The sequence below is a fragment of the Microchirus variegatus genome (genome assembly GCF_963457635.1).
Source record: "Microchirus variegatus genome assembly, chromosome: 10".
NCBI classification, from domain to species: Eukaryota; Metazoa; Chordata; class Actinopteri; order Pleuronectiformes; family Soleidae; genus Microchirus; species Microchirus variegatus.
In genome coordinates, this window is record NC_139811.1 from 13,539,926 (window position 1) to 13,558,454 (window position 18,529).

The 18,529-nt window shown below is 41.0% G+C and overlaps 1 protein-coding gene across 1 annotated transcript; it reads right to left on the reverse strand.

The window, feature by feature from the left end:
- Positions 1–640: 640 nt before the first annotated feature.
- cacng1b (calcium channel, voltage-dependent, gamma subunit 1b) lies at positions 641–12,152 on the reverse strand (the record flags this gene model as incomplete). The annotated part of the gene is made up of 4 exons (XM_083896887.1): positions 641–873; positions 2,246–2,383; positions 4,410–4,484; positions 11,912–12,152. 4 exons carry the CDS (start codon positions 12,150–12,152, stop codon positions 641–643), a joined length of 687 nt encoding a protein of 228 aa, XP_083753013.1.
- Between the last annotated feature and the right edge of the window lie 6,377 nt (positions 12,153–18,529).

Below are 18,529 nucleotides of genomic sequence, written 5' to 3' on the forward strand. Positions count from 1 at the left end.
ATAATATAATATTAATATAATATATTATATATAATAATAATAATAATAATAATAGTACTTGCCTATATACAGGAAAGAAAAAAAAGGTTAAAATTAAGCTTAATTCATTGGTAACATTCTTAATCTTAATATTTCAGCTTTAGGAATATTATGGTGCCACAAATTTTTTTTATTGGGCTGCAGCAATAAAAAAAAAGTGCGAGAAACATCTACATTTTACTAAATTTGAACAACAACAACAAATGATAATAATAATAAAAACATTTTTTAACCTTTTGTCAAATTGCAGGCTTTTGGTGCCTTGGTTTTCTTTAAGTTGAAATGAAAAACTATAAATAATAATTAAAAAGAGATTAAGTTGAAAACAAAATGTAACATTCAGCCAATCACTCAGATATGATCTAATGGAAAATGGAAGAGTTTTTTTTAGAAAAGTTGAGTTACATGTACAAAAACAACATTATCTATTGTTCTCTATCAATAAGCTGATTATTACTAGTATGTGGAATATGGGAAATTAAATGCTAAAACATGTTAATGTCAAATATTTTGCAGAACTGATAAACACGTGGGATGTTTTTGTTTTTTTATCACTTCTACCGTTCCTTCAGGAGGTGTCTGTGTGCTGCGTCACCTGTGGCTAATCCAAGGTGTCAGGCTCAGCGTCCATGCAGGTCTCCCAGGGATTACGCGGCATGTGGGGCATAGAGATGAGAAGCAGGGCAGCGCCGCTGAGGATGAGGATGGTGAAGGAGGCGCAGGCACAGGTGAAGGACCACGAGTAGTAGTACTCGATCCAGATGGTCTCGTCGCTGTCGATCATGCGTTTGACAGACTGACGCATGACCTCGACAGAAATGATGATGCAGAGGCCTGTGAGCCAAAAACAGAGGGGCGTGTATTGATGTCACATTTACAGAATATATTTACAGATGAATAAAAACAAACAAACCAACAGAAGCAACGGCGACTAATCTCAATCATAAAGGCACAAAAACCATGATAATCTAACTAATTAAAGGTGCATTATGTAACAAATCTAAAGCAACTGGTCATAAAATCCTCCTAATATGTCACAGAGACTCAGGAATAATGTTCATATAACAAACTGAACTCACTGACAACAACAGTACAGACAAAATATTTGCATTAAAAATAAATTTTGCAGACTGCAAATCATGTTTATGTTTTGAAATCATGTTTTGGCATGTGGCGCCACCTACTGCGGTCTAACAATCATTGCAGTCAGTAGAGTCTCACCTGCCAAGCAACCACAGGTTGCCAGTTACACCAGAAATCAAAGACCTCAGTATTTTGAATTTGAATGTAGTAACTGTTTTTGGCCACATTCTTACATATGGCACCCTTACACTTTAAAGATGGGAAAAAATGGCTGCTTTTAAATGCCAACAACCATAAACAACCATATTTCTCATGACTTTTAATCGTGTTTTCACAAGAGAAGACATTTCTGAGCACATTATGATATGATAATAGACAATACATAATGAATAAGGTATATACTTTCATAAATAAAGACACATTCATCTGTAATACTGATTGAGTGAAGACCAGGGACCAAAACTTTATGCATAAATGTTCTGTTTTACATTTTGCATTAACCCAGATATCTTCACTTAACTCCATCCCCTGATCATCTGAAGCAGTGAAGACGACTCTCAGTGGCAGATCTCAGATCTCTTTACGTGTCTGTGTCATTAACATTCATTACACTTGTGTAATAATAATAATGATTATGATGATGACGATCTCTCTCTCTGCCCTCATCTTGCAGGTGACCCCTGGGCCGCGCGGAGGCTATTATTATTATTATCATTAGCAGTCGTCATTATTATGCTATGATGGAAATTGATATTGTAATAACAGTCTGTGCCACGGCTTTAATACAAGACATTGTCGTTCTATCTGATTCAAACCTAAACCTAAAACTTGCAGCTGTTCTATATCTGCTCCTGGACTCTACCTCTTTCTGTCGCCCCATTTTTCCTTTCACCCCGACCGGTCGAGGCAAGATGGCCGCACATCTTTGAGTCTGGTTCTGTCAGAGATTTTCTCCCCACTAATGCGTGTTCATTGTGGGAACTGTTTCCTTTTCTCTCTATAATATTACAATGTTGTTCTGATTTTTTAGCAACACAAATAAAATGTCATTGAAAAACGATGAGCTGCAACAAAGAGACGTGAGCACAAGACAAAGAACCGGACCGTGACTGTCATATCTGACCTGCGAAGGCAAAGAACATCCCAGCGGGCCGGAGCAAGTAGTCACGCCCCTTCCCGAAAGAGAAGATGACACAGAGGGTGCCCAGGATCATGAAGAACAGGCTGAATATGGCAATGGCTGCTGCTGAGATATTGTACTCTGAGGACAAAGAAGAGAAACAATAACAGGGAGGAGGTAGGAACAATGGCAGGGATGGAAAAAACTGTGAGATGAAAAGAGATGGAAGGAGTATAGTCGGGATTATAAATGGTGAGAGGTTGCAGTATTGTTTTCATAATTCTTGTTTCAATATCGCGCTCAGGCAAGTTATGACACGGATAATTAGCCTTTAAATTAGTTTCACTTAAAAAAAAACACAACAGTCATTTATCTAAACTGGCAATAATGCCATTTGCATGACAGATACGATGCCGCAGACTTATAACAAGATGATTAGAAGCATCTCTTTCTTTCTCCTTCCTCCCACCTCTCGTCCTCCTGTCTCATTGTCTGATAAAGACAATTTAGCCTTCCCTTCTCTGGTGACACTCCCACTGTGGAGAAACACAGGTGTAAAATAACTTTGAACTGAGCAGCCTCGCCAGTGTTGGACTGTCTAGTTCTGCAGACCGACTGTGTGAGAATGCACTTAGAACAAAAACAGGACACATGAGTCTCAGGGTGAATTCCAATTCCTTGCTTAACCCTCAATCTCAAAAATAAGCGCTCCCTCTAGTGCAAGTGCCTAAATCTCAGAAAAAATAAAGTTGAGGGGCAAGTTTAAGCGCTGTGTCGCCCTCAATATTGAGATTTTCGGAGACCACCCTTGGGAGCAAGGGCTACCCAGAATGCATTGCATGTTTTGACAGAATAAAGATGGCGCCGAAAGCAGCGAAACGAGTGTGCTACAAATGAAGTATTTTCTTTGTTAATAGAGATATAAAAATTATGAAAACCATTGTATTATCTTAGTTTAGGCCCATATTATGGATTACTTACGTCATTGTTGCGTAACATTTAGTTCTATTTTACGATCTTTTGTCAATAGCCGGCCGGTGCGGATAAGCGATCGTTTGCTATCGTTTACTTTTCAATTAGTGGTGTGTGGTAACTGTCAGCTGAATATGTCCGTGGTTGTGGTATTTGTATGAGTATCATCTTATAACTAACTGATTATTACGGTATTATTTTTTTCCAAACTAATAACTTGACTGACAAACAGATCGTAATAAGTAATCGTGACATAAATGCGTTCTTCTTCTTCTTTTTTGGAGTTGACAGACTGGACGCAGATTTCGCGTTATTCTACCCCCTACAGTCTGAAGACGTATCTGCATTTAAGGGGTGTCCCATTTCTAAGTGACAAAATAACCCTCAACACTTGGTTTTGAGGGCCAGTTAAGATTAAGGGTTGTACTTGAGGGTTAAGATTGAGGGTTAAGATAGGAATTGGAATTGGCCCTTACACTTCTTCCTTACATAGCAAAATACATCTATTTTGTGGCATCCTTAATTCTGACAGACAATGTCTGTTATTGCATTGAATGACAAATTTACATATTTTATTTTATTAGCACATTAATTTGTAAAGGTTTGCCTTTAATTAAAAACGATTCATGTGAGATTTGTGTCCTCTTGTCCTGTTTGCAAGACACAAGAACAACCCCATTTCACTCAAATTTTTTTGCTTAAACTTGAGTACATTTTTAGCCTTGTACTTAAGCAGAATATTGCATTGCTCTTTTCCACCTCTGCATGTTTGGTTTTCCATCTAGACATTGTAATGTCGAGCAGCACTCTAGAATGTCTAATGTCTCAAAGGAGGATAAAAAAAAGTGCCTGGTCTTAAATGCAAGGTTTTGGAGGACAGGGATGATGTGAACAATATGAGAACACTTTACAACTGCATGACTTCATCTTTCCTTAGGTGTGTGTGTGTGTGTGTGTGTGTGTGTGTGTCAGAAGCTGAAAGAGGCAGCACCAACTATACTTTCTATCATGTGGTAAAAGCTTATATCCATGTAGAATTATGTCTGCCCACACTTAATTTGAACCTTGCCTAGAAATGGTTTTCTCCTCCTCAGACAGACAGACAGACAGACAGACAGACAGTTGTTTCTGCAAATAAACAAGATATTTTCCCCTCCGTCATATGTAACCTGCGCGGCAATGAAAAGACACCCACCTTTCTGGGTCTTGACTTCAAAAACTTCAGCTTCCTCTCCTGATGTGAAGTGTTTGAAATAGGAACAGTTTTTCACTGCAGAATAAGACGGTGGTGAAAGATGAGGAGAATAAGACAGAAGGCAATGAGAGGGAGAGAGAGAGAGAGAGAGATGGAGAAAAGATTTAGTTTGCATCTGTAATATCAATTATGATTTTCACCAGTGTACGTCTTTATGATTTATTGTACCAAGAAATTCAGGGTTGTTGTGTTGCCTCTAGCCAGAATGGTTAGGGTTAGCAGTTTTACATGCATATAAACCTATACATATATATACTGTATAGCATGGAGCATTAGTTTTAGTCTGCTTGGTCTTAGCACCCACTGTAAGAAAAGGACATAAAAACATGTGTTTTGTACATGAATCCATGCATAAAACCACGAGAATCAGCATTGAGCTATGGCCCACTTTATCCAGCATTCACTGACTTGCCATCAAGCAAACTCAAATCCTTTTTTGTGTGCTCGATGTTGACGTTTATTCCTCCGAAACCAAGGTTTCTATGCAGGAATAACATATTCACTGCACCCTGCCGGCCCCAGACTTTAGTCCTTTGACCGCAATCTTCAATATAGCTTCATACAGACCAAGCGATTCCTGGATGCAGCCAGTTCCCTCTCACTCATCCATCCATTTGTTGTCTCTAAGGGCAGCCGAGCTGAGGGTGGAGAGGACATAAAGCCCAAGTGAGTGGCCCCTTGTTCCTCCACTCACCACCCATTCTCACTGAGATTAAACCCATAAAGAAGACGGGTGCTCTCTCTGTGTGTTCTCTCTCCCCCTCTGCATGTGTGTTCTTGTATTTGTTACCTATTTAGGACATGTTATGGAATACACAATTACTTTTCCTGTGGACCAAAACCTGGTCCTAATGAGGCAAAACCTCAGTTCGGAGGAGCTCGTTAGGTTTAGAGCTTAGATTTTTTATTGTGGTTAGGTTATAGGGTTGGTGGATGAACCGGTTGTGGTTAAGGGTCGGGATAATGCTTCATTTAGGCTGTCCAAACATGTGTGTGTGTGTGTGTACCAGGCAACAGAGGAGCTGTTTGTTACCCAGGATGAGAAAGAATCACTAAAGAGGTAACCTAGCAACAGGCTGCTGCAGGTCTCGACTAGTCCTGTCTATTTACTCCTGTAAAAGCGTATCAAGGGGAGTGTGTGTGTATGTGTTCTTATGTGTGTATATATGAGTTATTATAATGTGGGGTTTTGGGGGGCATGTGTGTATGTGTGTGTGTGTGTGTGTGTGTGTGTGTGTGTGTGTGTGTGTGTGTGTGTGTGTGTGTGTGTGTGTGTGTGTGTGTGTGTGTGTGTGTGTGTGTGTGTGTGTGTGTGTGTGTGTGTGTGTGTGTGTGTGTGTGTGTGTGTGTGTTTGACAGGATGAATTGGAGGCTTAGTCAGAGTGAGGTTTGAGTCTGCACTGTTATTTTCATTAACCTTCTTCAGCTGTTTTCAATCTGAGCGAACACACACAGTCACACAGTCTAACCGTCTACAGACAAAATGAAAAACATGCTTTTTTCCCCCCCACAAAACTATATTAAGAAAATAAAAAAGAAAAAATTATATTACATATTGAATCAAAGGTAATTCGACTTTGACTTTAAGCCAAATACCTATTATATCTATTATGTTTATAATATGTAAGGTTTTAATTACACAATGCACCTGACAATTTTTTTTAACCAAATTTAGCTTATGTTATTACACATTTACACTCTAATTTTCAATTATTGTGCAATACAAAAACATATTTCTGACACTTTTTTTAACTAATATCTAATTAAATTATCCTTTAATGGTCTAAGACTTAGCATTAAAACATAACACAACACTGGGCACTATAGTGGCTACAGCATTGTGTTTTAAAACATTGAAATCATGCCTTAAAAGTAGTTCAAGACTAGTGTAGCATGTTCTCAAAAGTCTACATAGTCGAGGAGAACATCTGTGTGTGTGTGTGTGTGTGTGTGTGTGTGTGTGTGTGTGTGTGTGTGTGTGTGTGTGTGTGTGTGTGTGTGTGTGTGTGTGTGCGTGTGCGTGTGTGTGTGTGTCATTGACCTTGCAGTCTGGTTAATGGGCACATTTAGTTCTGGGGGAGTGTGATTAGACTGAGGCATCGCCTGTCATTTTAGTTTTGCCTCTTTCTATTAAACTCTGCTGCCACCCACTCTCTTCATATACATTTCCTTCTCTTCATTCCGCCTCTCCATCTGTCATCAGATCTCAACTTTCCTGTCATTCTTCCTCTGTCACTTTTCCTTCATTCTTTCTTTTCCAGTTGTTGTTTTTTTGTGTAGTGGTTACTGCTCTTGCCTTTGCCGAAAGAAGACTCGGCATTGCGACTCAGTCAGAACAAGTTTGCGTCATCCCTGTGTGTGTGACAGGGGTTTTCTCCGGGTTCTCCAGTTTCCTCCCACAGTCCAAAAACTGCAATATGGGGATTAGGTCAATTGGACACTCTAAATTGACCGTAGGTGTGAGAGTGCATGGTTGTTTGTCTCTATGTGACCCTGTGATGGACCGGCGATGGAACCCACATCGACCCCTCATGTGGAGGATAAACGATATATAGAGGATGTTTATCCTGAACAAAACATTGCTTTCATGCAGCCACAAGATGTTTTTCTGATGATGAAAAGGGCCGGGGGTGGTTCTTTTTCTAGCCAGGCAGAATGACCGACTAATTCTGGGTCAATGTGAGCAGGACGAGTGTCTGTATTTGAATGGCTACTCCACCAAGAGAGCTAATAAGTGGGACACAATAGCACAGAGTTCTTGTGGCTCTGCGACTCTTTGTGTATGTTTGTGTGTGTCTGTGTGTCGTCCTCACGGTCACCCCAAGTGACATTCTATCATCACATTAATGTTGAAACCAGCACTTATTCTGGATTATTTCAGGTGTTTAACTTGTTTTCTGAATCTCAACCCAATGTTAGTTTTTACTGAGCGTCTAGAAAGTACAATGTTGGCTGAAGGGGACATTGGTACTTATGAGGGTATGAATTTGAAGCACTTGCAAAGTATTATGTCTGCCCAAACCCTTTCATCATCAGCAAAACATCTTGTGGCCATGAAAGCGAGGGCTCTTTTTCAGGATAATTATTTAAATTGTTTGCATACAAAGGAGGAAGATGTTGTTTTTGTAAAAGGTACAAGTGCTCTTGAACTCATCTCTTTCCACCACGGAACCGTGCTAGTGCTTCCCACAACAAGACCATTGAGTGACTCAAATCACAATGTAAAATATGACCAGAGGGCCAACATGCAGAGACAAACAACCATTCACTCTTACACTCACACCTTTGCACAGTGTCCAATAAACCTCTGCATGTTTTTGGACACTCACAAGGGGAGAACATGCTAACTCCACACAGTAAGGTCCTTGGTCAAACAGGGATTTGAACTGGCGACCTTCTTGCAGTGAGGCAACACAGTGCTAGCCACTAAACTACCGTGTGTATTGGCAAATTCAATTTCTTTGTCTCAGAGCTACAGCTGCCCATCACCCTTTCCCTTACACAGAATACCAGGTGATTTTGTGTATTCAAATTAGGATGTCTAGATTGAACTTGCAACTTCCTACAACATCCGCAGGGAGTCGGCTCCCCGGTACCTGCAGTACACAAAGAGGTGTGAAAACACGGCCTGGAAAGGCAGGCTCCTTTGTCTATTGGAGGAATGCGAAAGGGGAGTTGCTTAGGTATAAATGTTTCGGGCTAACTATGTTCTGGGTCTTTTCTCCAGCTAGGATTACTCGTGTGCAGATTGACCTTTTCTTTGCCTTACCTTAAGTCTTTATTTCATTCTTCACCAGCAGCAGAAAATTTCCACAACACGTGTGACCCTCTTCAAAGAGATATTTGATATATGAATTACACCTTTGCTTTATGCAGGTTATTTAAATCTAAAAGGGTAAAAGGCAAAAGGGAAATTCTCCTGTGACCCACACCCACACACACACACACGCCCACATACACACACGCACACAGAGGCGGAGCTCATGCTCCTTATTTCCCAGCCGAGCAGCGTGATTTGATCCACAAAGCATTTGTTTGATTTTTACAGCACTCAAGCTGTCGTGCGTCATTTGTGGGAAGCAATTTCAAAAGTCATTTAGTTTCAGCTCTTCGCTGCCTGTTGTTATTCCCCTTCACAAAAGCAGCATAACTGTGCTTAAATTAAACACAAGTGTACACACAACCTTTGTCGACTAATTCTACCCCTTTGTAGCGCTATGCAAATACATGCATGCTTGCTTAAGTTTACCGTTCACTGAGTATGCGATCCGAGTCTTTTGTGCGCACAAATACGTTAATTCCTGCTTTTTCTGGGCGTGACTGGGCACTTTCAGCGTCTTTTGATATTCAGGCAACAGGAAAGACGTCACGCTGAAGTCTGAAATAAACTCTGGACCGTCATCAACCAAATGAAGCTCCTTAAACAGACACTGTGAGTTGTTGTTTTTTAAACACAAATACATCAGCAAAATCACTGAGAGGAATACATGGTGCTGATGAGTCATTGTCTTTGTTTTAATTACTTTTTCTTACTTTATTGTGTTAATTAATTCAATGAGGCTGGCCATCTCAGCAGCTCCCAGGTTGTGTTGCTTATAAAACAACAGACACAACAAGAGTGCGACCCACAGGCGTCTAAGTTAAAAACACTTCAATATTGTTATTATGTGGGTGAATATGCACACTGGGTAGAAACATTTGGAACAAAAGTGACAACGAAAAAGAGGGGCTTCTTTGTTTGTTGATAAAGATGGCAAAGAATGCCAATTAGGACCATTGTTGTCAACAGAAAAGTGTTGAACAACAAAATCAGTGCATGCGGTCTGCAAATATTGAACTGTTCACATATTTCACAACACATGGCCCAATCAACAATCAAGTCCTTTACCAATCAAGCTGTAAACTGCTGTTGTCAGATATAGTGGCTGCTTTTCCGCCATCGTCCTCTCACTGAATTGGAAGATTGACCAGTAGTTTATCAACAGAAGCAACACCTGTCATTAGGAGATATTACCTCTCCCTGGTCGCTGAAGGACAATCACCACACAGATTAGTTTTCTCAACACCGGCCTTGTCTTTAACTGGCAATGATGGTTACACCTCACCAAAGAAGTCAACTCAAAACGATATGGTTGAGAGCCAGGAACACATTACCATGTTTTAGATCTAGAAGGACCCCTAATGGGGAATGATGGGTTTGTATAACTAAAACTCTTTGACCTGGTGTCCAACACCATTTTTTCTAATATTTTCTCTAATATTCAAAAGAGGCACCACTGTGGTCGTCCTGGGAATGTAGCCATTTTGGTCACATTTTCAAAAGCATCACAAGTCTAAAGGTAGCTGGAGCTCTGTACACTGAACCGTGAGTTCAATTTTATTTTTTGCACCAAGAACGTGGTCTGAAGAGCCCCAAAATCATTGTAATTGTCACATTTATATGACAGAAAGCTCTCTCTATATATTCCTTAGTCTGTGTTTTTCTGGTCTCTCAACGTGCAATACATAAAACTGTTACACCCGTCTTCAGGGTGTCTTCAATCACCTGGTGCATTGTGAAAATGCTCCCCCCCGTCGATGGAGATATCACTGCCTCTCTCTCCACTCACTGCCCATTTCAGCTTTCCTCCATCAATTCCCTTCACCCCTCCTGAGTCTCCCTGGTGTACTCTAACTCATGAGCTGGGGTGTGCAAAGCCACACTTCATAAAGGCAGTAGTAGTGATCCTGAGATGCTGGAGCCTGAGGCCAATTCATTGACTCAGAGGGAAATCTCTCGTTCAGGCTACCAGGCATGCACACACAGTCGGTGGCTGACTCTCTTCAAGGAGAACGTGTAATTAAAGCCACAAGACTGTTCTGTAGACTTTAGACACCCAACTTTTATCTTGAAGATCAGATTTGAGACCAACTCGTATATTATGGTTTGTTATTATCTGTGAGTTACTGTAACACTGTGCAAGCTCCAGCTGATCAGTGATATCACAACATCGCAGCTCTCTGTCCTGAGCTCCCTCTCGTCAGACGAGCAGTCATGTCACACAGATGACTCGAGGCAGTCTCTGAAAGACTCTCTTTTAGACTATTACATTTTCTTTGGAGCACGATCAGATGTCGCTGATGCTGCAATATCAGAAAACTGTATGTACAACATCACAGAAGAACAGAAGAGAGGAGTGCCCTCTTTCCCCCTGCTCTCTTCTGTGCCTAAAGACCATCTTTCTCCAAGGTAGTAGGACTCTCACTCTCTGACCACTTCATTAACAATATGCTGGTAAATTGTTATGGAATTATTGATTAGTAATGACTGCTGTCTGTATGTTCTCTTTAAATAAGCAGCGTTTCCTGTTTATAGTTCTGTGTCTACGCTGCATTCACACTAAACAGGCGATGCGGAGGTTGTTTTAATTGAAGAAAGAGATGTATGACAAAAATGAGAGAAATCGGGACTTTGCTACGAATGTCACCTCACACACATAGGAGAGTTCATCAGCCCAGATATGTTGTTGTCATATTAAATATGAAGTGTAGCTGCGAGACTCTTCCATTACGCACTTGACTTTGGCTGTTTGAGTGCGCTTAATTGGCAGTCTGTTTGGAGACCTCCGTTCTTGAAACTAATGACGGTTCGGAGAGGAACTGGAGACGGAGTGCGCATGTGTGTGTGTTATGTGTGTGTGTGTGTGTGTGTGTGTGTGTGTGTGCACTGGAATGTGCCTTAGAGAGTTTGAGTGTAAGGAAGGGTTGATCAAAACTGCCTTTACACTCAGACAGTGACCTGATTTTCCTGTCTATAAAATGGATCTGGTCTTCTGATTTGAAAAGTAAAGCCGAAAAATTAGGACGGACATCGCAGAATAGGCCACTAGGGGGAGACTCTGCTGATGGCAAAAAAATTATGTTTTGGTATTAGCCAATTTTTCACTTGATTTCTAATATTTTAGAGGAAAATAAAAATAAGTAAAGAAAAACACATACACTACCGTTCAAAAGTTTGGGGTCACTAAGAAATGTCCTTATTTTTTAAGGAAAACACTTTTTTTTCAATGAATATAACATTAAATTAAACATAAATACACTCTATACATTGTTAAAGTGGTAAACAACTATTCTAGCTGCTTTTTAAATGGAATATGTACATAGATGTATAGAAACCTTTCTGAAACTTACATTATGTCAAAGTCGATGCTTAATTGCAAGTGTGGCATGAGTGATATTCACCTCTGAAGTCTGTATCTGCTTTGACCTTCATCTTTACACGAAGCACAACTGTAGCATAAATAGCTCCTGAGCAGTCCCCCCCCCCCCAACACATAAAAAAAAAGAAGAAAAACCTCACTGTGATTCATCTCGGGGGTTATTTCAAGTCACTTCAGTGGCTCCACAACACACTTCACATTTGATGGCTAATTTTAGCTCAAACACATCACCCAGGTTCATACCTCCTGGTAAGCTGATGGGGCCGCAACCTTTGCCCTGAGGATCCTCCTCCACCATGAAGATGGTCTTTTTGCACAGCCTCCACAGGCCAAAGTGAGCCGCCTCGCAGGTGGCGTTGAGCTTCTCCACGCGTGGACTGAGCACGGCCCAGTGGTCCGTCACCACAGCCACCAGCATCGAGGACATGCCCACCACAATCACCACTGACATGATCTTGACCTTGGTCGCCTGCTCCTCAAACATGTTGATGCTCCGGTGTGCTTGAGTGTGATGGTAAAGATGCTCCTTCGTCCTGTTTTTTTTCCAGGTCCTTGTTGCCAGATGTTGAATCCAGAGGTTCCCTTATCTTGTCTGAAGCTTCACGACACCGATCTCTCGTCTGTCTTGTTCTGTCCGCGGCTCTTTTCTTCTATTTCTCTGCCTTGTCTGTGGTGGTTGGTAAAAAGGGGGCCAGATAACAGTGCCCTAGTTTCTACCTCTCTCCTCTCTTCCTCTCCCTCCCTTGTTGCCTTTTACAAGCTTAGGACACTCAGCTTCAACATGAAGATGTACCAGGTAGTGCTTACACCTATTACGTCCATTAGTCGACCATTTGGTCAGGTGTTGAGTCACGATCGGACGCCTTATTTTCAGTTTCAAGTTTTTACACATTTATTGGTTCTGCACTATACTGAATGCACTGTTCAAATAAATGTTTAAAAACACACAGCATGTTGAGTGTTTCAGTGCCATTCCAAAATCCTGATGTTGTCATTTGTCAAGAACATTCTCTGTCACATTTTTTTTTATTCTTCTCCAATTCTTATTCAGTCTGATCCATTTCCAGCTCAGTTGTCTCAGGCTCAGCGTGCCAGTGAACTCCTGGGGCGACATTTCCTTTATTAGCTGTCATCTGAAAGAGCTGATCTACATACTCAGCCAATCAGCAGTCAACTTTTGAGACAGGGGGTCACAAGTGAGAACAGCAGCTGATCCGTATCTGGAAAGAAGGTGTCGACATAGGAACTCTAATAGTGGAGATTTGGATGATTTATGGATTTTGACAAGGGGATTTTTATAGTTCTGTACAGGAGCATTTATAAATAACGTTGCCACTGACTTTCAAAATCATACAAGTGGCTGTCTTATAATGAATGCTGTTTACTGCTAGAAGCATTTATTTCTATTGCTTATAATGGCAAATTCAATTTCTTTGTCTCAGAGCTAGAGCCTTTTTTAACACAAGATACCAGGTCCTTTCGTGTATTCAAATTAGGATTACCAGACCCAACTCGCACCCAAATACAACATCTGCAGGATACCTGGGGGAAAAAAGCATGGGTGTGAAAGCACGGCCTGGAGGGGCAGATCCCTTCCCAGACACAGAGATCTGAAAGGGATCTTCCCCAGGTATAAATGTTTCGGGCTCATGATGCTATGGTTCTTTCTCCAGCTAGGATCACTCCTGTGAGGATTGACCTTTTCCTTGCAAAGAAAATAAATCCTTGTCGGCAGGCAGAAGTTCTCTATTTCATTCTTCACCAGCAGCAGAGGATTTCCACAACATGCTCTAGATAAAATTGTGATTGTGTGCTCAGATGCTTTTGGTGGTTCCAGTGAAAGAATCAGAGTTTAAAAAAAAAAGAAAGAAAAAAAACCTGCTACACCTCAGAGGCATAATCAGCCTTTTCCCTATGAAATACTTGAGTTAAATGGACATACTTTTTATAAACCACAGTGCCCCACTTTAGACAGGACTCTGGCCCATTTTCATCACTGAGAAGGCTCACACAGCTCAGGCTGTTCAACACAAAGAAAGGCGTTGAAGGAAGAAGCAAACGCGATGCATTTCAAGAGAATGTAAGACGTTTCACTGTTTGTTAGCATTTGTGAAACCAAGAAACAACAAAATAGGGCGTCACAAATGTCATAAGTAACTGTTTATATTATGTGTGTGTGGGGGGAAAAGAGAAGTGGGCAGAAACAACATACTGAAGCATACACACTTTGCACTAAATGAAAGTGCTTTCTTCTCACACCATCAGTAGGTAACTGAACCAGGAAATTGATCATAAAGGACAAATCATCTCACAAAAAAAACTGAAATCCCTTGGTGTGGGGAGTGAGAAGAGATGAGATACAGTTGTGTTCATTATCACGTTCCACCTGACTGCATTTGCCGCACAACTGCTTTTTACTCCCAGAGGATGAGTCCCGTCGCCGTGGCTGTGAGAGCAACCGCTTGTCTCTTAAGTGTGTAATAACACAGGCCTGTCTTAGTGTGTGACCCCCTGACCTGGTTCATTTGATCATTGTTCCCCGGAGACTGTGGAAGGACCGAGTGCCTCGCAGCCGCAAAGTCTCCGGGCAACAGTCGGCAGTGTGTGGACGACCACGGTGTCATCCGCGGTGCGGGCGCGTCACACTGTGGCATCGTCTCGTGTCAACAAACACATAAGGTCAAACGCTGGGAACAGAAAAAAATCGACACAAGTGCCACTGGGTTATTATCAGCGTGATGATAAATATAACTGGCAAGCTTCCAGTAGCTTTGACTGATGCTGTGACAGAAACACATGAAATTACTTCTGCTGAAATCTGAAAAGGGATTAGCTTCAATTACAGGTGACAGGTTTCCCGTTCGTTTATTTTTCAGGCTGGAAAAACAACCTTAATTGGTTTGCTAATTTTACCCACAGCTGAATAGATTGCACAGCCTTCAGAGGGACACGCCTGTGTGTTCATTTGCAACATCACTCAAGTTAAATTGGATTACCCACGCCCTGAGGCCATTTCAATGAGGGTCACATTCTAAAACAATGGCGTCGGATACCGTATGCTTTAGCCTCGCTGGCTGGCGCCTCTCTCTTCTGCCCCGTTCGAGGCAAAAACCTTTGGCCGTCCATCCACACGTGCTTAGGTTGATGTGGGACACAGTCAATTGCGACTTTATGAGGACACGTTGAAGAAAAATTGAATTACAAGGTGCTGTTTTAGCTGTTTTTACTGCAACATCGGGGAACGACAATACAAAGATAATTTCCCCGAGCTGGATAAACGGCTCTGATTCCTCCAGTGAAATCTCACCAGCATAATTACACACATCAGACAGGGTAATAATATAGATTCATCTATTTATTATATATGGGCCACATAACCGTTTTGATTGCTTGTTCTACGTGAATTAGATCAGTGGTTCTCAAACTTTTTCTTTTTTATACCAAGTAGCACCTGAGGAAATACTGAGCTCTCAGAGTAACACCATTATAACCAAATGTTAAAATACAGTGGTCTATAATAGGCCGAGAAAAAACAGCGACATCTTCTTTGTCGTCCTCAAATATACTTCAGACACTGGAATAGCGGAATTAGATTAAGATGGAGCAAGAGAAAAGTTGACTGACCTTAATTGTTGTTATTTAATTTAGTATTTTTTTGTTATTTGTCTCATTTTCTACCCACTCGATCACATACCCCCATATACAGTAGAACAGTTTTCAGCAGAAAAGCAGAAAAATGGAAAATGGCCATTTCCCTTTGCTTTAATCTGGCAAAAAAAATACATACACTTGTATTGTTCATTCCTCAGTCCACCTTCTCTTCTTTGCTCCAATGTGAAATTCATACGATTCCCATACACTGAGAAAAGATAGGTTCGTTTTTGTTGTTGTTTTTTTTCAGTTGGCTTCTCTCTGAGCCAGAGTGACGTCTTTTTTTCTTTTTTTTTCTTTCACATTTTGATCTCAGAGCGTTGTCATTAGCATGACTTATATCTTCGCGGGAGACATTGCAGAGACGGCGAGGCTGCAGCCGCTCATAGCTCATACGGGAACGAGACACGAGATTCAGCCGTGTGCAGCTCGAGTGAAGAAGAGGCATTCAGAGAAGGTCAGCTGAAGAGCTGCAATCACTGGTCTTCAGTGCAAAACAAGGCTATGGCTATGATGCATATACACTTTCATTGTTTATGCCCATGAATCTTAATCAGATTTTTGATTAATTCACCACCTTTTCACATTCAAATCTCCATAATTATCAGATGCCTTGAAATATTTGGTTTGGTTTAAAATATATGTTTCCAAGAGCACATTTATATGTTTAATGAGGGCGATTGTACAGAAAAACATAAAAAAATAGTTTTAACTCATGGCACTCAGGGCTAATGTTGTGGCAGCAGCTGCAAATAAACGAACTTATGAGCACTGATTAGTGCAATAGTGTGAGACTGCTGATCAGATAACGTCAACAGAGGAGATGGTTCATGCAGCTCAGGAATGTGATCAAATGTGTCCTCAAACCACGTCCTAATGTGGTTTCTGTCATCAGATCTGAGGACACATTCAAACAATCAATCAATCAATCAATCTTTATTTGTATAGCCCACAGTTTGTCTCACGGGACTTCACAGGGTTGGTAACATCCTCTGTCCTTAGACCTTCGACCTGAATGTGTCGACACATTCAGACCATCAGAATCATTCAGAATCATAGCAAATGGATGTTAAGACCAAGTCTGAATGGGATATTTTACCTTACCTTTACCTTTTACCTTACATTCAAAATCAAAATTCAAAATAAAGCATGACATTATAACCCTGAATGATTTTTTTATTTGTCTCTACACAGTTCTGTGTTGTAATAATGACAAAAACAATTTTGGCAGATTTTCAGAATTGAAAATGAAACATAATGCTGCAGTGGAGCATTAACAGCACAACATATATATTATTACAAACAAAGGCACTCTACTATCAATCAGTTAAAAAAAAAAAATCAACTTTGTGCTTGGAACATTCTTTTTCTACAACAATGAATTTAGAGTTTAACACAACACAACAAGTACTTCACTATCTTTCTCTGTGCCATTTTCAAATTATACAAACAGTCCAATTAGCACCTGCCCCTTGGAATAATGTCTGCTCAAATGTTTTCTCCAAAAACTATTTCACAACATCATTGATATAAGCACATACAGTAAAGTACAGTGCACATGGATAGAAAATATAGCTTCTTCTACTAAATGTACGGACCGTGTTACCTTACAAAACAGAAAATCCAATGGTTTGATAACGTTTTCACTGATAATAGCAGGCATGTTTTACCTGATCATAAAATGTGTGACAGTACAATAACTCTTTGAAGCTTCTGATCATGTTTTTTTTCACATTTCACATTCAGTGTTTCTCTTCTTTTCACTTTTTTATTTACAACTTTTCAAACGAACATTAACTTTTTCCCACGATGGAATAGAAAAGTGTAGGATGAATGACTGGCGATGCTAAATGCACAGTAAAATACAATCAAATATATATTATATGGATGAGTGAGCTCGTCTGCCGAACCCGGAACCAACTGAGAAAGCCCTAAGACTGTGGCGGGATAAAAACATCCGAGCAGCTGGTTCTTGGAACAAGCTCAAACAAACATTCACAGTAGTTTCTAAATAGGGGAATGGCATTTTAAAAAGTAATTTTCTCTAAGTTTGTCTTTATCGCTGGCCTGTTTCCCAAGTAGCAGACCTCAAAACGACACAGCATTTCCTGAGAGAACTCAAAGAAAGAGCCGAGATGGACACGTTTTTGTTATTATGAGGGTCAAATCCTCCAGGGACGCAGATGGACTCACCGGCACCTCTGAGCAGAGGACATGGCTGTTGACTGACACAGGAAGCAAGGGAGAGACGAGTGAGATGGACTCGGCAGCAATGTGACAGACAGACATTCTCTGAATCTGATCTTTATCCATTTAACACTCTGGAAGCCATGGCTCCATTCAGAGTAAAAGGAAGTCCTGACCTGTGTCATTTTTCCTCACAGTTGCGGGGACCCCGCTTTCCTTTCAGCTGCTATTCTGCGGTGACAGGCACATACACAATGTCACATCCATCAATGGGCCGCGATGGAAAGATGGCAGACAGATAAGATGGGGGGCGGGGTGGTTCTGCCGACAAAATGTCAGAGAAGAATAAGATTAAGGAGGAGGATGTGAGAGTGAACCCTTTTGTTTGGAGGACGCGATGGTCAATTTGTACAATGTGAGAAATCAATAATGATAATAATATTTATAATTTGTCTTTGTTTTAAAGGCCATACATTACCCTAAAGCATAGAGCTGAGGAATCCCTCGACGAACAGAACCAAAAGTGGGTACGAGGACACGAGAGACTTCACAGAGAGAGGTCTACACGCACGCGAGGAACACGTTCAAGTTGCAGAGGAGATTCCATTTAGCACCTTGTTGAATAATGCACAGGTAGAATATACTGCTGATGTGTCGCGACTACTGCACAAACAGTTACATAGACAAAGGGATGTGACCCACACGATGATCACCTAAACATTTTGGACAACGTTGAAAGATAACACATATCAACAGCACACACAATGGCAACTCTATTCTGCTTTGATGTCGTCTAAAAGCAGCAGGTAAATAACCGGTTCTCTCAAACAGCTCGTCCTCTCCTCAGCCGACTGTCCCCTCGTCTCCCTCTGGTCTGTTCCCTGAGGGACAGTCTGAAATCCGTGCCTCTAAGATGGCAGGCGATCACGGGCGCTCAGGCTCCAGCAGGTCAGCCCACTGACTTTTACATCGTTTCCTGTTTCTCCTCCTCTCGTTGATCTTTAAACCCTTATGCTGTGCATC